Source organism: Bufo gargarizans, chromosome 3 (genome assembly GCF_014858855.1).
Source record: "Bufo gargarizans isolate SCDJY-AF-19 chromosome 3, ASM1485885v1, whole genome shotgun sequence".
In the NCBI taxonomy this organism is placed as follows: domain Eukaryota; kingdom Metazoa; phylum Chordata; class Amphibia; order Anura; family Bufonidae; genus Bufo; species Bufo gargarizans.
In genome coordinates this window covers 165,029,654-165,052,770 of record NC_058082.1, presented here as the reverse complement: position 1 = coordinate 165,052,770, position 23,117 = coordinate 165,029,654, and the positions used below count along the sequence as shown (strand labels likewise).

The 23,117-nt window shown below is 43.6% G+C and overlaps 1 protein-coding gene across 1 annotated transcript in view; it reads left to right on the top strand.

Annotated features, from left to right (window-relative positions):
• Nucleotides 1–22,808, top strand: part of TAMALIN (trafficking regulator and scaffold protein tamalin) — a 28,269-nt gene extending 5,461 nt beyond the window's left edge. Inside the window, exons 2-8 of the mRNA XM_044284040.1 lie at nt 12,719–12,768; nt 13,615–13,669; nt 15,480–15,582; nt 18,880–18,973; nt 20,325–20,391; nt 21,253–21,319; nt 22,224–22,808. Coding sequence (XP_044139975.1) covers nt 12,719–12,768; nt 13,615–13,669; nt 15,480–15,582; nt 18,880–18,973; nt 20,325–20,391; nt 21,253–21,319; nt 22,224–22,660 — 873 coding nt within the window. The 3' untranslated portion in view covers nt 22,661–22,808. The remainder of the gene's footprint in view (nt 1–12,718; nt 12,769–13,614; nt 13,670–15,479; nt 15,583–18,879; nt 18,974–20,324; nt 20,392–21,252; nt 21,320–22,223) is intronic.
• The last annotated feature ends 309 nt before the right edge of the window (nt 22,809–23,117 follow it).

Sequence of the window (23,117 nt, the reverse complement as noted above, 5' to 3'; positions counted from 1 at the left end):
TTAGTGTGGAGAATCTGCTCCGTGTGTCAGAGGTACTAAGCACAGTGCCATCCATGGGATAGTGGCTGTGCTTGGTATTGCAGCTCAACCCTTTCACTTGAATGGGGCTGAGCTGCGCCTTGGTCATGTGAACGATGGACATGACATCACTGGCCTAGGAAGAGGCTGCAGCATTAACCAGAGTGCTTTTTCCTCTTCAAACAGCTGATCGGTGGGGGTGTCAGCAGTTGGAACTTGGACCCCCAGCCAATCTGATACTGACGGCCTATCCTCCGGTTAGGTCACTGATATCAAAAATTTGGTAAACCCCTTTAAAGTAGTGTGCGGCATGTCACACAGTAGGAGCCAAATTAAATGTCAACTTGGTAATTTCTACAATGTTGATGCAGCAGTATCGGTAAGGGCTCATTCAGACGAACAGAAGGTCGCTGTGCCCATGTATTGCAGACCTGCTGTTTGCGGTCCAGTCTGTGACTAGCCCTTAGCATATATGTTGTATGCAGTGGGTATATGCGCATGGTAGTGTAGTTTGACAATTTTTGTCTGGTTTTTGCACCAAATTCTCATGAAAATCTGCATGTGTTAATTTTCGATTTTAATGTGGCTTTTCCCCCAGAATTCCCACTGCGGACCAATTTCTGCGCAGAAAATCTCTGCACTGTGTTAATGAGATTATGCTGCAGATGTGCACATAGACCCTCTTCAGACCAGCATATTAGTGAGGAAAACACACACCCTCTTAATTTCATAGGATGGCAGAGCATTGTAATGATTTATAATGCTGTGTGTCTCTGCAGAATTATACTGACAGCATTATGTCAGTATAAGGCCACATTCACACGACCATGGACTCTGCATTACTGTGCAGACCTGTTTCCTTTAATGGGTCTGCGCTTCTCAAGATGTCGCAGAAGATAGGACGTGTCTATCTTTTGGTGCATCCTGCAGATTGAAGGCAATGTGTCCGCACCGCGATGCGGAGTTGACATGGCTGGCGGCTGTGTTGAGCGGTCCTACAGATGACACCACGGTCGTGTGAATGCAGCCGAAGGCCTCGTGCACAGGACCGTGCTGTGTTTTGCAGTCTGCTAAAGATTGGATACTGCCAGTGTGCGTTCCTCAATTTGCGGAACAGGGAGGGTGCCCATAATAGAAATGCCTATTCTTGTCTGCAAAACGGACAAGAATAGGACATGTTCTATTTTAATTTTTTGCGGGGCACGGAACGGAGGAATGGATGCTCCGCATCTTTTGCGACCCCCCATTGGAGTGAACGGGTCTACATCTGAGCCACAAAAAAATGCAATTCGAATGCCGACCAAAACGACGTTCGCGTGCATGAGGCCAAATTCTGTAGAAGCAAGGTCCCGCAGAGAGACGCAGCATTGTAAATCATTATAATATCCTGTGAAATGAGCAGCGTCCAGAAGGGGAAATCACGTCCCCACACAGAGCGTGTTTTCTGCACTGGACAACATGCTCGTCCGAAAGAGGCCTACCCCAAAGGTATGGCGGCGGTAATTGTGCACAGCTGGTGCTGGCGAGTCTGGTGCGGATCTGACTGTTTGGAGCTCAGCTGTGTAAGTGCCTTATCATAGACTGTAATGAAATAGCAGGCTGATCTGAGGGAATAGAATTACTTCAAGCTGGATCCAGCCTTTGGCACCCAGATAAAAAGCCGTCAGTTATGCAAACGTTTGGCTATTTACTTAACACGAAACTGGAAAATCGAGTTTCACTTTGCGTACAGCAGGCTTCTTTAGGGCTCATTTTATTAGCAAACGAAGGCCTAATTATGTACTAATTTGCATGACTTGAAGTCAGCCAAATCAAATCGCGACGGCAAAGATAAGCATCTGCCAGAGTTGTGTAAACCGTCCTGCAGTTATATGTGCAATAAGGATGAATGATTATGGGAGGGGGGGTTATTAGTCGGCATATGTCGCTGAGCTGTGTATATCATAGCCCACAAGTGACCTGCCGCCTCCTTTTCTAATTTCACTTACAATATGTTCAAAATGGCGATTAATTCCAAGTGTGTCCTGCTGCATAGCTGGAGACAATACAGGGCTGGGAGTGGGCGAAAGGGTCAGCTGCTCCGAATTGTAATGTATGTCTAACAGGACTCCCTTTTCCTGTATTTGTTCCATCTGTGTAGCCAAGCTGGAAAGCCTATAGCACATTGTAACCTTCACGTGTCACGTCTCTGTATACAGTTCTCAAGCAGCTGGGGCAAGGAATTCTGCACTTTTTTTTTTGCTTAGTATCAGTAGTCGCATAGAAATGGAGTGAAAAGTAATATCTTCCACCATCTGCCTCAGAAAACAGCATGCATCTTTCCTAGTGGACTGGTGCAGTCATTGGTAGAAGTTAGAGCGATCCTCGGAGAAATAGAGTTGTGTAAGTAAACGCATTAAAATTGGTCTCGGGGACTGCAGAAGAGGAGTCCTTGTTTTCATACACTCCATAGATATGTGTGACTTGGTGTCCATCAGGGTTCCTTCCTGGTGTCTGTCATTTTCCTGGAAAAAGTAGTGCAAATGTGGCAGAATCTAAAACGGTAAACCACTATCTTGCCTGTCTTTACGTACATAGGTATATCTTTGTCCACTTTGTATTCGCATAGCTCCCTGTAAAATCCAGCATGAGACCCTGTGATTAATCTGGTGAAAACCTAGACCAGGGATGGCCAACCTGAGGCTCTCCAGCTGTTGCAAAACTACAACTCCCAGCAGTCTGATAGCTGCCTACAGCAGGGCATGGTGGGAGTTGTAGTTTTACTTGAGCTGGAGCGCCGCAGATTGGCCATCCCTGGCCTAGACAGTCTCTTAGCTTCTGCCATCTTTAGGATTAGTAAATCTGGACCAATGTGTGCTCTTATAAAACTCCTTTTTAATATATGTATTTTTATCTGATCTTGTAGGAAGAAGCCACATTTTGTAGAGGTGACCATACACATTAGGTAGAAGTAGGTCGATAGTTGAACAGCAGTTGAGCAAACACATCTAGTGAGCGATCATTTCACAGACACGGCCATATACACTTTAGTCCGTATTGGGTGTTGCAGTTGTTTAAACTGGCCATACACATTCAATGAAGGATCTTTCTGGGAATTTTCTTTCAAAGAAAGATATCACAAACTAAAGGTCCAACTATTGGCCAAAAATTTCAAGCATGGCCTACTTCTCTTCAGATGATAATGCTCTGCCATCAGCTTCTGAAATAATCATTTGTTAAATTTCAGCCGCTGACTGATCGTTTTGGTTAAAATCATCAATTTTGATAAACTTTAGATAAATGTATATAGCCACCTTAAGAGATAAGATGGAATCCCATCTGCTTTACGTTCTGCCCTTGACTGTATTGCAATGATATTTGTAAAATCATGAAGATCACTCTTGGTTAAGGAGGACCTTGTCAGTTGACATAGTGACATCCTTCTATATTCATTTATAGACCTCACCTTAAAATATTGTTCTGGTAAGGTTATGGGTTAGTCAGGAGCTTGTTCTCCCAAGGATCCTTGAGCTTGATAAGTAAACAGCAAGTGCATACATGTGGTGACTTATTAATTGTGCGTTGTGTCCCTGGTGAGATCCAACCTGTTACTGACAGATCGGCATCAGGTCACAGGCCATTCCCGCTGAGCCGTTTTGTGGCCGGTCAAGCAAGAAACTTCATTTATCACAATGTCCTCAAGAAATAAGAGATGCAACAGAAAGGAATCTGTCCCCTTGTCTCTGGCAACCCTTTCGAGGTTCGCTGTTCCTTATGATTGTGTCAGTGGCTAAGTTCCAGATCCTCAAGGTCTCTAAAGTTTTAAAGGGAACCTGTCACCGGGATTTTGTGTATAGAGCTGGGGACATGGGTTGCTAGATGGCCGCTAGCACATCTGCAATACCCAGTCCCTATAGCTCTGTGTGCTTTTATTGTGTAAAAAAACTAAACTATTTGATCCAAAAGCAAATTACCCTGAGAAGTGTCCTGTACGTGAGATGAGCCCAGCACCGCCCCGCGTCTTACGAATCTCCTCCTTGCTCCCCGACGTCAGTAAGCCAGAACGCCGTAATCTCACGATGCGCGAGCAAGTGCATGTGCAGTTCCTTCCTTGAGGCTGATGCCAGCACAGAGAAGGGACACTGCTCATGCGCTAGCTCTCGTGTCACGAGATTATGGCGCTCTGGCTTTCTGACGTCAGGGAGCCAGGAGGAGATTCGGAAGACGCGGGGCGGTGCTGGGCTCCTTCCCGCTGGACTCATCTCACGCACAAGACCCATCTCAGGTTAATTTACATATGTATCAAATCGTTTTTTTACACAAAAGCACACAGAGCTATGGGGACTGGGTATTGCGGATGTGCTAGCGGCTATCTAGCAACCCATGTCCTCAGCTCTATACATCAAATCCCGGTGACAGGTTCCCTTTAAGTGGTAGTTCATATCAGACATACATATATGTAGTTCTGTAGGACCATAAGCCTGGTTTATTGAAAGCTTAGTCATCTGGCGCTCAGACAGCTGAATGGAGAAGTGAGCGTACCTTACCCATCGTGATGAAATGTCACTTGTCTGGCCATACGTCATTGATCTTGAGAACTTCTGTAAAACTTGCTTCTGTACGTAACATCTGCATGTAGCTAGATCTACCCAGAGACATGTTACATTACGTTGCCTAATTGTGGAACAGGTGCCAAGGCTTTGCCACGTGCAGAAATGGCTTTCCCTTGAGCTGCCATAACTTGAGAAGCGTATGTTTTAGGCTACATGCACACGACAGTTATTTTTCTCTGCGTCTGTCCCTTTTTTTTTTTGGGCTGATCGGATGGTTACCCATGCATTTCTATGGAGTCTTTAAAATTGCGGCGTAGTCAACAATTTCTTTTCCGCGTCTGCTGTCCAGGTTTCCTGTCCGCAAAAAAAGTATTGCATGTCCTATTGTCCGCAATAAACGTTTTGCAGACCCATTGAAGTCAATGGGTCCGCAAAAATGCGGATGACCAGCGGAAGCCATCCGTATGTCACCCGCATTTTTTTTTTTTTGTGTGTTCACACAAAAACGACCTACAAAATTTGTGGACAAACTGAACGGATGTGGATGTAAAAAAAACAGGAACACGAATCTGCTTTTTGCGGACCGCGTGTGCATGTAGCCTTACTCTGTTATGTTTAGGGAGTTAATGGGTAATGCCACGTCCTCTCCGTATTGAAGGGTCGTTTGGGCTTTACAAGTGTCATGGTGGCAGAGGTCACATTTTCTCAGTTTAATTACATTTGAGTGACGGCAGCCTGGGCGTTCTGTACCAGCGACACATTTGGTGCTAGTCCACTTTACGTTGCGGCTAATCGGCTAATGATATGTTTGCTCCCCAGTCGCTGTCTATTAACTTGATCTAATTTACCGTAATTGCACTTTTCTCAGTGACATTACCCTGACACGCTGCTGTCTGTGGCTTTTTTTTTTCCCCTTGATCTTTTTAATAATCCATTTGTTTTTCCGGTCTTCCCAGCAAGTAGTGGCACGGTAGTCACACCCTGTCTCTCTAAATTGCCCACATTTAATGATTACTTTGTTTAAGCTGTATTAGCCACTATCCTTTGGAGAGCAGATGGCTCATGGAGTTGGGGACAATAAGATGATTGAGCTTTTGGTAGACAGGAGCAGGGACACGGGCCCTTGAAAGCTGGTAGCCATATGCCCGGTGGAGTTTTATAGCCAGGACTAGTTTATTTACTTTGTGTGTCACAAGCAGGAACCATACGATACAATACAATTACAAGTTCTCTATTCTCCATATGGTTCATTTTTTGTTTTATGGTCTAGCAAATAGTAGTATTGTATCCTCATTTGTAGAAGTTTGAGTTCCTCATTCACTAGATGTAATGTACATTCTTAACGATGAAGCTTCATCTCGGCTTCCATTCCGTCTTCGTAGTTCAATGAACCTGTCGTACATTGATGGTGAAGCCAGATCCCTCCATGACATGCTTCGTTCTCAGGACCTCTGCTGACACGTCAGCCTGGTTTTGATGGCCTAAACTGGTTTTGCAGTATCTAAGCACCTGCAGCAAACACTGGTGATACGGCCTGAAGGCTTGTTTACATGTCTGGAGAAGTCCTTGTCAACGCCTTCTCATGGCCTATAGTAATTCTGGAAGTTCCTGTGGGCTTGAGGCCTTTACGTTATATCTTTATAAGCGTTTATGTAGAAATTAGACCTTTTGTGGTCATCCCTTACATCACTTGCTGTCTTTAAGGTTTAGCAATAAGGAACAGAAGCTTTGGGGTTGGATTTGATGACGTTACTTTCTTCCTCCAGCTCAGCACTAAGCATTTCCCCATAGACATTAACCTTTTATATAGGTACTATCCGCTGTCGCCATGCTCACAAGAGTCCACTCTAGGAGTCATGTGCATCTTTGGAGCCAACCACATGACAAGTTGAATAGCTCTTGACTGGGGACCTCAGTGCAACAGGTTATAAAATGAAGTAGTAAACTCCCCCCCCCCCCCCCCACTCCACGCCCCCAGCATTGTATTTACCAGACTCGCAAAGTCTTTTATGCTCATTTAATTGCGTAAAAAAGTTTATTCTGCGCAGGCTGGAGACGCAGTGTCTCGTTCACATCTCGCAAGAAGTGACAACTATTCTGTCAACTCTCAAAATTGTGCTCCTTAAAGGGAATGTCTCCTCATGACACCACCTGTTTACATTGAGTGAGCATTTGTCTCTGAAAGTCTGACTCTGGATACGTAGACAGATCAGCCAGACCAAGAGGTGCTGTTTGCAGAAGCTTTGAGGACCCTTTTTAAGCCTAGGTTCACACCAGCGCGCTAGAAATTTCCATCATTCTGCTCCATAAGAGGAGTAGAACAACGAAAATACAGGAAGTTTGGGATTTGGAATATAACTGAACTGAACGGAGGTGAACACACCCTTTTCACTATAACAGGGTTTGGTTTCTATTTGAGGTGCTGCTTTTTACCGGATAAAAAAGGCCTGCATTTGGGACTTTGTTTGCCCTCTCTATTTGAAGGGATCTACGACGGAAGGCAGACCAGAACATTGCCTGACTTGTCATACAACACCGGTTAGAGTAAAGCAACCCACGCTGACACACTGAAACAGAAGTAGTAGTAGCATGCGAAAATTAACCCAGCCCCACCCCTAATTTAATAAATTCTAGTGGGTGGTTTCGCACATAGAATTGATGCAGTTTTTTGAGCTAAAACCATAACTGGATTCAAAACAAATTAGAAATATAAAGAAAGGTCGTATACTTCTACTTCCTGCTGGATCCAGGTCCAACATTAGCTAAAAAAAATAATTGCGTCAGACAGAGCAGTGTCGACTTTACCAAAAAACTGCGAAACCACCCCAGTGAGTTCTGTAGATAGAATGGACCTCTACCGGTTCTGTAATCAAGGATTTATTGCAAAGGAATGCCAATGATTGTGGCCTTATACCTGAAGAAGGTTCCAGCCGGGTCCAAATCGCGTAGTTTTAGTGAAATTATTTTAATCTAACTCCTTTAGGAACAAATCTTTGGCCACTTCAGGTATGGCTTCCATTCTTCAATAACATAGATTGGATTACCTTAGTCCCAGAATTAGCCTGGCGGTAAGGTCGCTCAGCTGCAGTGTAAGGGCCCATTAACGCGACCATATCCGTTTTTGCAGACCGAAAATTGCAGATCCGCAAAACACGAATACAGGCCGAGGCCATATAGGACATGTTCTATCTTTTTTGCGTGCTGTCCGCGTCTTTTTTGGCCCAATTGAAATGAATGGGTCCGCAAAATTGTGGAACGGAGGCGGACAGAAAAATACGGTCATGTGAATGGGCCCTTAGGTGCGCAAAATGTACGCGAGATTTGTCTGATCTCATTCACTTAGCTTGTGCAGCATTACGCTGCGTTTTTTCTGCAGGTAGTACGTTCAGGTAGCCTAAATGTTTTAAAGTGATCCTCCCTGTGAAGCGGTACTGATAGAACCACCCTGAACAGAAATAGATCTGCACAGCACTTCCCCATTGTTTCTAGCAAATTTAAGATGAATTGTAGTTCTTCTTCTTTTCAGCTGATGTAATGTTACCTTCTGGACTGGAAGGGTTTGCTCCGTCTATATATGATGCTTCACATGGTCCGCTCCTCAATGTTCTGCAACAATTCGGCTTTTGCTGCAAATATTACGTTGACTTTGCACGTTTAATACATATTTTGCATTCTTGCCCGTGTGAAGCTTAATGCTGTGATACTCTCACGTCTCCCCCCCACGCCTGCTTGAAAGATTGAGGTTCCCATTGAGATGTAATAAATGAACTTGGAATGAGCCCATTTTCCCCACAGAATATGCCCCTTGTTTTCAGTTCTGGACCTCGAGTAGTACAATGGCAGAAATTGTCTTTGGTAATGAATTGCGAGTTATTAAAATTTACGCCGGACAACGTGAAAGAGACTTTTATGAGTGTGGACTGTAGATAAAGGGTTCTCCTTATAAGCGGCAGAACGTTATGGAGAAATATGGAGTGAAGACAAGAATGTGGCTTGCGTTGAACGCTATGTAGATGCCGTTTAGATGTAAATGTCTTGGCGTATTTAAATATATGAATATTAAATATTGTGATAGCTTCTTCAATAATGGTGGCTTTGTAGAGTCTGCGTGGAACCAGCGTCATTTTGCTTGACTTTTTGATACAAGCAGATGTTTGACGTCACTCCTGCATTGTGCCTGTGGCCAGGGTGAAACGTGCTTGTACTGTTCCGTCTTAGGCTACTTTCACACCTGCGTTCGATCGGATCCGTTCTGAACGGATCCGCTCATATTAATGCAGATGGTGGCTCCGTTCAGAACGGATCCGTCTGCATTATAACTTAGAAAAAATTTCGAAGTCTGAAAGTAGCTTGAGCGGATCCGTTCAGACTTTACATTGAAAGTCAATGGGGGACGGATCCGCTTGAAGATTGAGCCATATGGTGTCATCTTCAAGCGGATCTGTCCCCATTGACTTACATTGTAAGTCGGAACGAATCCGCACGGCCAGGCGGACACCCGAACGCTGCTTGCAGCGTTCAGGTGTCCGCTCACTGAGCGGAGGGTGAGCGCTGGCAGGCGGATGCATTCTCAGTGGATCCGCCTCCACTGAGAATGCATTAGGGCCAGACAGCTGCGTGAGGCTCTTCAAACGGAGCTCACGAGCGGACACCTGAACGCAGGTGTGAAAGGAGCCTTAGGTGCGGAAAAAAGGGCATTAAAGCAGTGAGACATCTGCTACATGACTGGCACCAACAGATCCTGATGGACCCCCTTGACTGTGCCCATCATTTTACTGAAAAAAATAATGCATGTTGTCCTTTTTCCTCGCATATATGACAGAAACTTTGATTCCTCCGATGCAGATGTGAACATAGCCTGATCAGGATGGTGGCTAGGTGGTTAGCATCAGTGTCTTGCAGCGCTGGGCTCCTAGGTTCATCCTGACAAAGGACAAACCTAATCTACATGAAGTTTGTATGTTCTACACATGTTCTACTGTTTGCAGCCCCCATAGCATAGAAATTAATGGGTCCATGTGGCTCGGACATGGAACGAAAGTACATTTGTGTGCATGAGGCCTAAAGCACGGCAGAATATGTCGGTGCTATATAAGAGTAAAACAAATAAGGCTGGTTTCACACGGGCGTTGCGAATTGGGGCCGGATGCGTTCAGGGTGCGTTCAGTGAAAATTGCACTATTTTGCAAGCAAGTTCAGTCAGTTTTGTCTGCAATTGCGTTTAGTTGTTCAGTTTTTTCCGCGCGGGTGCAATGTGTTTTGATGCGTTTTTCACGCGCGTGATAAAAAACTGAATGTTTACAAACATCATCTCTTAGCAACCATCAGTGAAAAACGCATCGCACCTGCACTTGCAATGCGTTTTTCACGCAGCCTCATTCACTTCTATGGGGCCAGGGCTGCGGGAAAAACGCCGAATATAGAACATGCTGCGATTTTCACGCAATGCAGAACTGATGCGTGAAAAACAACGCTCATGTACTCAGACCCATTGAAATGAATGGGTCAGGATTTAATGCGGGTGCTATGCGTTCACTTCACGCATTGCACCCGCGCGGAAAACTCGCTCGTGTGAAAGGGACCTAATAAAGATGATAGTATCTGGCTATAGCGTAAAAGGGCAACATTTGCATTAATTGGTTAATGAGGCCCTTGTTCTGATACAGCTCATTATACCTCATTTCCTTAGAAAAGGTCATCACCAACAACCTAACAGGCTCTGTAGACACCTCGGTGTTAATTTGCCTGTTCAGTAACCATTTGACCCAGTCTTGCATTTGCACACAATGTATTTAATACGTCTAATCCCAGATTAACCTACTGAATTCCTTATTGTTGTCTTGGTACCATGTCTAAGATTATCATCCCATTTAGCATGCCACTCTTAATGAATGTCTTTGTTTTAAAGAATTGAACCATTTGTTTCCATTCATACCATTCATACGGCCGCTGTATAAATGCCGTAAGGCCTCGTTAACACTGACGTCCGTGGAAAGTCGGTCCATACATGAAGAATGCGCATGTTTGGTCTGTCTGTTTTTTGCCCTCCATCGTAATCCATATTCCACATACACTGCTCAACTCATCTCCTACCAATGGTCCGTTGAAAAAACCACTGACAGAACACGGATGCCTCTCACATCAGTGGTTTTTCACAGACTGGAGCTACATGCACACGACCGTATATTCGTATGCCATAGGACATGTTATATTTTTGGACAAGAATAGGACATGTTGTGTGTGTTTTTTTTTTTTTTTTTTTTTTTTTGCGGGTTCACGGAACGGACATATGGATGCGGATAGCAGTGTGCTGTCTGCATTTTTCGAGGACCCATTGAAATTAATGGGTCTTCATCCTATCCGCAAAAAAACGGAACGGACACGGAAACAAAATACTTTCGTGTGCATGAGGCCTAAATGTGACAAAGTACAACACTGACTCGAGCAGAACTGACTTCAATTTTTGTTTGTGTCCGTCCCATTTTTTTTATTTATTTTGCGAATAGGATGCAGACCCATTCATTTCATCCGCGTCTGTTCCGTAGCCCCGCAAAAAAAGTAACATAGTTACAATGGGTCCGCAAAAATAAAACTGATGGCATATGGATATAATCTTTTATTTTTTATTTTTTTGCAGACCGCAAAACACATACGGTCGTGTGCATGTATCCTTATCAAATATCTCATGTTACTTGATAAACTTGTCTTATCCTCAGACCTAAGGCCTCTTTCACACGAGCGTGGTAGATTGTCTGAGTGCGTTCAGTGAAACTCGCACCATTTTGCAAGCAAGTTCAGTCAGTTTTGTGATTCCGTTCAGTTTTTAATTTTTGTCCGCATGGGTGCAATGTGTTTTGATAAACTGAAGGTTTACAAACAACATCTTTTGGCAACCATCAGTGAAAAACGCATCGCACCCGCACTTCCGGATGCAATGCGTGTTTCACTGAAGCCCCATTCACTTCTATGGGCTGCGTGAAAAAAGCTGAATATAGAACATGCTGAGATTCTCACGCAATGTAGAACTGATGCGTGAAAAAAAACCACTCATGTACACAGACCCATTAAAATGAATGGGTCAGGATTTAATGCGGGCGTTGTGCATTCAAGTCACGCATTGCACTTGTGCGGAAAACTCCCTCTTGTGAAAGGGGCCTAACACTTCTGTCTAGAGAAGCCCCTCCAGTTTTCCTACTCCAGATTGCGACTTTTTGTAACTTTAAAAATAAAAAAGTCTCAATGATAAATCTGGAGTGAAACTGATTATCAGCCCCTCTTTCCACCCACATTACAAAACTGGAGCGAGGGGTGTAAAAATGCAAAAAGACGCAAACGTTTGCGCGCGTGAGTGCAAAAAGTTGCAAGAGCCCTATTCTTGCAACTTTTTGATACCAGAATTTTGGAGTGACGGTATGATAAATAAGGGCCATAGCAGTGCACGTCTCTTGTGACTTTACCACTGATCATTGACTACTGATGTGTGAAGAAACTCATCAAAATCAATGGGTAGGTGTGCTGTCCTTAGAAATTGCAGATGGCACACGTGAAAAATGGACGTGTGAACAAGGCCTAAGTCTGTCACAGCCACTTAACTCTGCACTTTACAGATCATAAACTTTGTGGATGAAATGATTCCTCCCAACATCTCCCACCGCACATACATGCACGCACTGTTTGTCCAAGCGTGCATGTGCTCAGCATGGACAGAGGAATAAGTAGCTGTAAAAAAAATGTTCTCTGAGCATTACCTAAATTCTCTCGTCCCCATTCAGTTTGCATTTATCAGCAGCACATCCCCTGTGTACGCGGCGAACCGTCCTGCTGACGCGCTAGCATTTGTACGGCCAAATAAAACGTGCAATCAGCCGACAAGAGCGCATGCTTAATGGGCAGGATGTTTACATGGGACATTGATCAGAAACCAATGTTCATGGGACCATTCATTGTTCTGATCATCACCACATGTAAAGGTGTCTTTAGACTCTGTGCTGTCAAACCCTGCGCTATTACAATTTTTCGGTTTGTTCAGAAGATAAGGCACCCGTTTATTAATAGAAACCGTTTCCTTTCCTTTGTTCTCACTTTTTTACTATATTAATTTTTGCTGAATGATTCCATATATTGCAGGCAGATGTATCATTCATGTGTCACCGTTTGTCTTCATTTAGGGATCTCCAGTGGGTTGGAAGAACGTAAGCCAGGTATCGGAGCATCACAGGTAAGACATCTGTAATAGAAATCAATATCTGATTTATGGGGGTCTGATTCTTGGCACCCCCGCCGATCACCTGTTTGAGGCGGTGGGAGCGCTCCGGTCTCACAGCACAGCGCTGTACATTGAATAGCGGCATTGGTATTGCAGCTCTGGTCACATGGCAATACAAATGAACTGGCCTATGAAAGTGACATCACTGGTCTAGAAAGAGGATGCAGCGCTCACTGGAGTGCCGCCACCTCTTCATACAGCTGATCCGTGGGGGTTCCAAGCTTTGTACCCCCACCTATCAGATATTGATGACCTGTCCTACCATCAGTATAGAAGATTTGGACAACCCTTTTAAAAAAACATTCCAGATTCCTCGTTTGCGTTGCTTTCTCTATGTTGACTAGTATATTTATTACCAGATTCCTGGTTTTAGTTTCATATGGCATCTGCTTTCCATATTCTGCTTATGAGTTTCTATTGTAGTTGGGAACCGTGGACTTTTCGTGCAATTATTATGGAGGAGCGTCGCTCACCGTTGTCTTTTCTATAATGTATATTAACTGTGCATTATCCATTTTTGTTTGGTCAGTGGACTGCTTTTTAGGTAGCACAGTATAGATGGAGTTTATGCGCGACTAAGTTTTCAAGGAGACTCTTGAATAAAGGGCTCCTCAAGCATTGGTGGGTGTTGTGGCTTTCTATGTGAGCAGCCCACAGCCTCATTTAGAAAGAACAAAGACGTATTGTGCAAGACGCTGCACATATGCTTTGTCCTGGTTAGTGGCAAACGACTGTGAACATGTATGGGGGAAGGAAGGCATTAAATATAAAAGCCTTTTTTTTTCTTTGTTCTTCCAGGAAAACAGTCACTTTAGAAAAAGAAGATTGTGAAACATTTGGATTTGAGATTCAGGTGAGTAAAGGAGCACCCTCCTGAAAGGCATTTTAGTTTTTTATCATTCTTCACTCTGGCCACTAAATCTCTAATAGGGTATAGGAAAATGGCTTTTCTAAACTGGACAACGCCTGACCCACAAAGATTGTTGTGAATGGTAGCAAATTTATCAAAAAGGGGCACACCTCTTAATAAATGTGACACACTTTAGACTATTAGGAATAGATTTATGCCGAAACTTGCGCCATTTTCTGGCTTTAGTATTAATAAATATTTTTAAAAGTTCTAGTCCATGTCCCCCGCCAGCAAGCCTTGCTGACTTTAACTTTTGGAAAACATGGTTTAAAAAGTGACATTCAAAGTATGTTTATTATTTTTTTTTTTAAGGCTTAGTTTATGCAAAAAAATGACTTAAAGGGAACCTATCACCAGGATTTTGGGTATAGAGCTGAGCACATGTGTTGCTAGATGGCTGCTAGCACATCTGCAATACCCAGGTCCCATAGCTCTGTGCTTTTATTGTGTAAAAAAAAAAAAAGATTGATACATATGCAAATTAACCTGAGATGTCCTGTCCCTGACTCGTCTCATGTACAGGACTCATCTCAGTTTTTTTTTTTGCACAATAAAAGCACACATAGCTATGGGGACGGGGTATTGTGGATGTGCTAGCAGCCATATAGCAACCCATGTCCTCAGCTCTGTACACAAAATCCCAGTGACAGGTTCCCTTTAAACCTGAGGGCCTGTGTGATTTGCGCAAGTTAAAGGGGTATTCCAGTTGTCATAAGTTATTCACAGTCCACAGGATGGAGAATAAATATTAAACTGAACGGAAGCCCCCTTAACCCTTAGGGCAGAAGGTTGATCACGCACATTGCTGCTCCGTTTATCTCTATGGGAGTGCTGGAGACAGCCAAGTACAGTGCCCAGCTATTTCTAGGACAGAGATCGGCAACCTCCCTCACTCCAGCTGTTCTGAAACTACAACTCCCAGAATCCTCCTTTCACTTTGGGAGTTACAAGAGCAGCCGAGTTAAGTGTGCATGCTGGGAGTTGTAGTTTCACAGCAGCTGGAGTGCCGAAGGTTGCTGATTCCTGTTTTAGAACGTCACTAGAGATGAATGGAATGGCAGTTTTGGGGGGCTCCGAGGGGTGTGGAGTCCTTTCGTGATCAGTGGGATTCCAGCAGTAGGACCTCAGCCAATCTAATAGTTCTGGGAATAGAGGGTAACTTGTAATCGGAATACCCCTTTAGTTCTTTTCATTTCGTGAACAAGAGATGTCGTCTCCCAGTGGTGTTTGGAACATGATAGGCCACTGCTTTTTTCTTTGATGCATTTCCTTTCCTAGAATATGCTTCAGTACATCCCGAATCCCTTTTAATTAGACTGTATTAATACTGGACAAGTATGAACGGTTTAATAAAATGTACCCTGTGATTATGGATCCAGCAAGTGGTTAATTAATAATGGCTACATCCGTTCACTTAGCTGGGCTCCTGGATTATCATCTGTTAAGTAAACAGAAGCATCTGGCACTGTGTTCATCCAGCGCAGCCGCCTGTCATGGTTGCTAGGAAGTGTTCAGACCAAGTGTTTGCACAGCGTCATTTTTTCCATATTTGTCTGACCATTTCCAGCTCTTCTCGAGGACTGTGGAGGTTTATTCTTGTAGTATTTTTCAATATCAAGCTAGACAGCATTTTCCAAAAAGTTTTCTTCCAATCTTTAGTGTCACTTTGGCATCATAGCCTCCTACCCAGTTATCCATCCTCTTGTTTATCCTTGTCTCTAATTACTTATGTACCATTTTTCTCGTTCTCTAGACGTACGGACTACATCACAAGGACAGAAACGCAGTGGAAATGTTCACTTTTGTCTGTCGGGTACACGAAGGAAGTCCTGCCATGTTGTGTGGGTTGAAAGTTGGTAAGTGTATTTTTATTTATTTTTTTCAAGATAAGCCCCCCCAGAGCAGGTTTTTTACATTTGCCTCAGTTCAAGTAAAATGCGAGCGTTGCATTTATCTAGAATTTCCTTGGGTTATCACCATCATCCTGCTGCCGTTAGAAGTAATGCGAGTGGTTTTGCTTAGGAAACCAAAGACGTGACTTCCTGTCTGAGCTGCTCTTTCCAGTTAATGATTCTTAGAGTAATTGCTTTGTGCTGCTTATTATCAAAGTGTAAGACAGTTGCATATGTATTATAGCGGTTATGACTGACAGTATGGGCAGGTCTGTATGCCTGAGAGGTATCTGGTAAGAGACGATCGACTGGTAGACTACGAGAGTGCAAAGGAAATGAGAAAAGGAAAATCCTATCGCCTAGAAGACAAATGTGACCGCCGGTCATTTATCTAATCAGGCGAGGTCCCTGCATACTCCCCGAACTGACTGCATCATAGTAATTTATAAAACATCCTATCTGATTGCAGGTCTGTTGTACTGTACTCACATCGTCCATGTAAGTTCAGTACAATAGAGCCACGATCAGATAAGAACTGACATATCATAAGTCGCTATGATGCAGGCAGTTCGGGATCAGGGGAGCTACGGTGGGTCCGGGAGATGCAACAACACACCGCCTGAGCGTGATCATGTGAATCGCCCTCTATTTATTGCGTAAGGTCAGACTGAATGTTGCTCAGCAATGCACTTTGTCAATTTTCTGTCAAACACTCTAAGGCTGGTTTCACATGGGCGTTGTGGGAAAAGATGCTGGTGCGCTGCGGGAACATGCACGAAAACATTGTAATGCGTTTTGCGCGTGCAAAAAAGGCATGTTTGGTACCTGAACTTCACAGAAGTTCGGGTTTGGGTTTGGGTTAGGTGTTCTGTAGATTGCCATTATTTTCCCTTATAACCATGTTACAAGGGAAAATGATACATTCTGAATACAGAATGCATAGTACAATAGGGCTGGAGGGGTTAAAAAAAAAATATATACTAAATAATTTAACTCACCATAATCCACTTGTTCGCTCAGCCCAGTGTCTCTTCTGTCTTTCTTCAGGACCTGGGTAAAGGACCTGTGGTGATGTCACTGCGCTCATCACATGGTCCATCACATGTTCTTTTACCATGGTGATGGATCATGTGACGGGCTATGTGATGAGCGCCGTGATGTCACCACAAGTCCTTTACCCAGGTCCTGAAGACAGAAGAGACACCGGGCTGCCCGAACAAGTGGATCAAGGAGAGTTAAATTTTTTATATTTTTTTAACCCCTCCAGCCCTATTGTACTATGCATTCTGTATTCAGAATGCTATTTTCCCTTATAACCATGTTATAAGGGAAAATAATAATGATCGGGTCTCCTAGCAACCGTGCGTGAAAATCGCATTGGATCCGCACTTGCTTGCGGATGCTTGCAATTTTCACGCAGTACCATTCACTTCTATACACACAGTATAGAGCATGCTGCGATTTTCACGCAACGCACAAGTGATGTGTGAAAATCGCTGCTCATGTGCATAGCCCCATAGAAATGAATGGGTCCTGATTCAGTGCGGGTGCAATTCCTAAGGTGTCACAGAATTTCAAAAACTATTGTGTATCTAATATTTTCCCACAAAACATATCAGAATTTCGGGCTCATTTGTGGTATAAAAAAAAAAAACTGACACGAGTGACTAATAAAATGCACAACTTTAACTTTCGAGGAGTTTCCGAAATGAAGCTGTGGTTGTTTGACTAAACATGGAGAAATTCCATTTTATCTAGGATTTTCCACATCACTATGTCCCCTATGAATGTACCTTTTTGTGAAATGATGGTAAGCCTTAGACTTAAAGGGAATCTGTCCGCACTGTTAAACATGAATTTGGGACGCAGATAAAACTGCAGCATGTTGCGGTATTATCTCCGTCCTGGGAAGTCAAAAAGACTGAACTGAAGACATCCTGATGCATCTTGAACGGATTGCTCTCCATTCAGAATGCATGGGGATAAAACTGATCAGTTATTTTCCTGTATTGAGTCCCTAGGACGGAACTCTATGCCGGAAAAGAAAAAAGCTAGTGTGAAAGTACCCTAAGGTGTATATTTGGTGATATGGTCAGAAACCCACAAGATCTGAGATCTGTGCAGAAAGTACATAAATAGTATACAGACAACAATACATGTATTCCTAAGTATGGTGGACCTGACTGATCCTGGTGAATGACTGTATAATGTATATGAACCCTGACAGCATTGTTTACTAGTGCTTCCTTCCCTCAACTCTGGTTACTTTCTTTAATCCGGTTAATTTCTTGTATTTTAAGAAAATCTGCCGTCCATGTCCAGTGTTTGTTTGGCTAATGATTCTGTGACTTTGAACAGCAGTGTGTTAATGTGAAACTCATGTTCGCTGGGATGTTTTTGTTCAAGTCCCTGTTGCTTTTTTACATTATACAGCATGTTCAGTGCAGGAAATGAGTCAGTGAAGCCGAGGACTTGGACAGGAGCCTCCGATTGTGTCCACAGGACGGAGAGAGCATGAACTTCTTCTGTTCCTGCTCTAATCAGAGCTGCCAAATGTTTTAGAAATTCAGGGAAATCCTTGCATTTCAGGCCCCTTCCCTCCAGTCCATATGACCACAGGCTAGAGTTTAGGTTATAGTTGCCGTAATTCTCTAATATAACTGCATTGCGGTCTCCTAGTAGATATAGTCTCCTTTTTACCACTAGGACCTCGTTCTCTACAGTACATTTTCCCTCACTTGAGTCAGTGCCTCCTAGCTAGCGTCCATCCATAAACCTTGTTCTTGTGCGTTTTTTAAGGCCTCGTGCACACAACGTATCCATTTTGCAGTCCAAAAATCGGCAGTGTGAGTTCCATATTTTGCCGTTCTGCGCATCTGGTCTTATGTTTAAATATGGTTGCTTATTCGTGTCCACGAAATGGACAAGAATAGGACATCTTTTATCCATTGTGCAGGATGACGGAACGGACATATGGGTTGGGACACCACACAGTGTGGCCCCATGGAAATGAATGGGTCCACCTCCGATCCACAAAAAAATGCAGATCGGCTGCGGGCTAAAAATATGTCCATGTGCTTGAGGCCTTATAGCTAGTGTACATTGCCCAGTGATTTTCTATTAGAGTATTAGAACATAGGACATATGACAAGGATGCATGTGCTAACAAAATGTACGCTGCTTATTTAGTTCTGCCACTGACCTCCGTGTACTTTGTGTGCCTCCATGTAAATTGCTTGTTATATCTTTTATATTTTTTAGGTGATATAATTGCTGGTGTCAATGGCCTCAACATGGAAGGAGTCAGGCACAAAGACATTGTAGAACTGATTAAAGCGTCTGGGAATAAAATCAGGTAGGATTAATATGACATTTTTTTCCAGTTACAGAACAATGTGCTATTTTACATCTAATCCAAAGCACTGGGGAACGTGGCCAGTTCTTGCTTCCCACAAATGTATTTGCAAACTTCCTGTACATCGCTGGGTACTTCTAGCCTTTTGCTGCCAGTGGTGAAAGGTAAAATGTCACTGTCCCTCGTTTTGCCAAATTGGTGAGAGGGATGGCTACATGCGACGAGCACAGCTTGATGCCATAGCTGTTTTTCAAGTCTTTAGCAGAGTGGTCATACCTTAAATATGCTGGTTCCTCAGTGCAAGTATTGGCTCCCGTAGTAATGCCCATAATGGCAGACCCGCAACAGTCACCATAGAATTCTAAGGTTACTTTCACACTAGAGAGAAACGCTTCAGTTTTGTTCCCATTCATTGTCAATGGGAACAAAACTGAACAGAACGGAATGCTCCAAAATGCCTTCCGTTCCTTTTGGTTGCGTTCCCATACCGAAGAGCAAACTGCAACAAGCTTGTGTCCGAGAAAACTGATCCCTCACCATTGACTTGCGTTGTGGGTCATACTGGATCCGTTTTCTCAGACACAATAGAAAACTGATCTGTCCCCCATTGACATACAATGGTTTTAATGCTGCATCCATCATTGCTATTTTAAAGGGAACCTGTCACCAGGATTTTGCGCATAGAGCTGGGGACATGGGTTGCTAGATGACCGCTAGCACATCTGCAATACCCATTCCCCATAGCTCTGTGTGCTTTTATTGTGTAAAAAAACCGATTTGATACATATGCAAATTAACCTGAGATGAGTCCTGTACGTGAGATGAGTCAGGGATAGGACTCATCTCAGGTTAATTTGCATATGTAGCAAATCGTTTTTTTTACACAATAAAAGCACAGAGCTATGGGGACTGGGTATTGCGGATGTGCTAGCGGCCATCTAGCAACCCATGTCCTCAGCTCTATACACAAAATCCTGGTGACAGGTTCCCTTTAAAGATAATACAATTAGATCCGTTCGTAACAGATGCAGACTGTTGTATTACCAGAAACTGAAGCGCTTTTGCTGATCCTTGCCTGATCCGTTTCTGGGCAGCCACTCTCCTATTCCTCTTCTTTATGACATTTGGGAGTTCTAGCTGTGAGCCTAATTATTCAATCAGTGGGTAGCTGAGCGCCTTGACATGGCTGCTGATTTACGGAGCGGCGTCGATTACTGATATATTGGATTCATTTATCTTATCTGTGAAATAGAATAAACTGTGCGAGGCTTCAGGACTTCACTGGTGCAGTCTCCTTGTAAGTTGTACATTTTATGAGGCTGTTGATTCATTCTCTTGTGCTGTCTCACAGGCTGGAGACGGTCTATGGTTCTGCCATCCGAAAAGCTGAACTGGAGGCCAGACTACAGTATCTAAAGGTCAGTGATTGTCAGTAACTCCCCGGGGGATCTCCTATATGTTGCTGTCTCCCTTGTGGCTGTGCTATTGCAGTGCCTCAAAAGAAGATAAGCTATGTCTGGTCCATTGGGCTGTATGGCTGAGCATAAACTGATACAATATAATACACATTGTTAAACACTTTGTCCCTCATCAAATATTCTACATTTTTCCGCCAGCACCTGGATCTGAATACTTTTGTACTTAAAATTTTGCATAGGTACTGAGTTATTCAATGAAATCTATCTGTAGCAACACATACTTTTTGCCTTTAAAGGTGTTTTCCAAGACTTTGTACTGCTGACCTATCCTTAGGATAGGTCATCATTATCTGTCCGGTGGGGGTCCAACACCAAGCACAGCACCGTACATTGTATAGTGGTTGTGCTTGGTATCACGCTTGGCCCCATTCATTTTATGGGGGGGCTCCTAGGTGATGTGATAGATGAACATGTTGTCACTGGCCAAGGAAAAGCTGAGAGAAGGCTGTTGCGCTCATAGGAGCCGCCGGTGCCTTCTCAAACATCTGATCGGAGAGCGTTCCGGGTGTCCGGCCCTCACCGATCAAATACTGATAACCTATCTAGAGGATAGGTCATCAGTATACAAAGCTCCATGTGAGGGTCAGCGCTGGTTCTAAGTTTGTTAACAAGAGAGAGTCATGTACTAATCAGATTTTCATTTTTTACATTACTCATGGGGTAACCCCTTTAATTTATTATATAACCCAATAAGAAAACGCTCCTCAGGTTCCAAAGTCGACATGGCAGCTCAGCACTGTCTACTTTGTACTATTTTCTCCCATTGCTCTGTACTTACTGGTTTCTTTCTCGTTCTTACAGCAAACATTATATGAGAAATGGGAAGAATATCGCTCACTAATGGTGCAGGAGCAGAGGCTGTTACATGGTAAGTGACATGGTTACAATCTAAAGCTTACACTAGAGTTCTTCCTGCTGAATAGACCCTTCTGTCGCTGCTTCTATCCATATCGGTCTGAATAGAGGACTGAATTTTGCGAATATAATTTCAGTCCGCTACGAATTCACTTCATTGGTCGGCAAATTGAATTAGTTAGAATTGGTTGCTACCCCAACATTTTTTCATATGGTGTAATGTAGGGGTCTGCAACTGCTGGCACTCCCAGCTGTGGCGAAACTACAACTCCCAGCATGCTCATTTCACTTCTATGGGAGTTCCGAGAACAGCCAAGCAAGTGTGCATGCTGGGAATCGTAGTTTTACCACAAATGGTTGTTGATCCCTGGTGTAACTGCACAGCTTTCCTTTTTCTTTTCGGTCTATATTGTCAGCCGTTTTTTATTTTCTTTATAAATCTGCAGTACTTTTACAACACCAGAACGCGCGCACACACTACCTGACCTGTGCAGAAGAACGGTTTATTGCCAGGTCAAAGGTTACACATGGGGTCGGGAGGATTGTTTCTTTTACTGGATTAGTTATTAAGTGGATGGAATTTCCTAGATCTCATCATAAGGAGTGGGAAAATGTTTGGAGACGGCAGTTTTTTATGGTTTCCAAACAGAGGACACATGTTTGCATACGTTGCTGCCATGTCTTGAGGTATTTTTGGACTAAGTTGAACCAGGTTCTAATAGTTAACCAAAACTTTTTTTTTTTTTTACTATGCCCTAGGTTGTCATAATGGGCTTATTTATGCCACCAAAGGAGACAAGGCCAATACTTGTTTCAGTTGAGGTTAACGTTGAGACATGTGGTGCTCAGGCAAGTCAACTTTGCCATGACGTAGTTCAGTTCTCGGTTTTCTCATGCAATCATTTTCTGTCTTCCAGGCATCGTTGTAAAGGACCCCAGTGTTTATGACACCTTGGAATCCGTCAGGTCATACATTTACGGGACAGTTCCACCATGTACCAAAGATCCACTCCCCAGCACCCTGGCCACTGGAAGTATATGCAGCAGCGCAAGCTGCCTGAGCACAGCCGAGGATAACGAGGAAGCGGTCTATCAGACCTGCTACTTCAGCTCCGACTCTACAGATGATATTCACACCGTTCTCAACAAAAGCACAATCAAGCCTTACAAGTCTCCACTCACTCGCAGCTCGAGTGTGAAGTGTACAAGTCCTTCTACGAACTGGGAGAAGCCCAAGGAGCAGAATAACTTTGTGTCTTTACCCAGGAAAAAACACAAAAGTTTTCGGAAAAGACTTCTGAAGTTTATCCCTGGACTAAACAGATCTTTAGAAGAGGAGGCCAGTCCTCTTTAGCCCCCACCCCTCACCCCCCTTATATAAAAAGTTAAGTTATTTATTTATTGTTCTGGAGAAGAGTGAAAATCTTTGTATTTGTTTTGTTAGACTTTATTGTTAAACTTTATACCACTTTTTGTTTTTCATTAAAATGTTTGCAAAGGTGGCGGGTGCCAAACGCCAGGTTTTTCTATGACACATTCTTCAAGTGAATTCTGTTCTTCAAAGGTTTACGGAGGAGTACCCGAGCCAGCGGGACGCTGCTGCACAGTAAACGGTTTTGTTCTGGTTCAAAGCACTATAGAGTCCTGCTTCCTGTATAGTGCGAGAGCCGAGACACTGCAGCACCTCTCCTTAAATGCCAGGGGAACCTGCCGCACACGAAATCTAGTAACTAAAGCTCTGTCAGGTTCTATGTATGCAACACACTCCCCATTGTGTGGAGGTATGGGCCACGGCTAACTTGTGGATACAT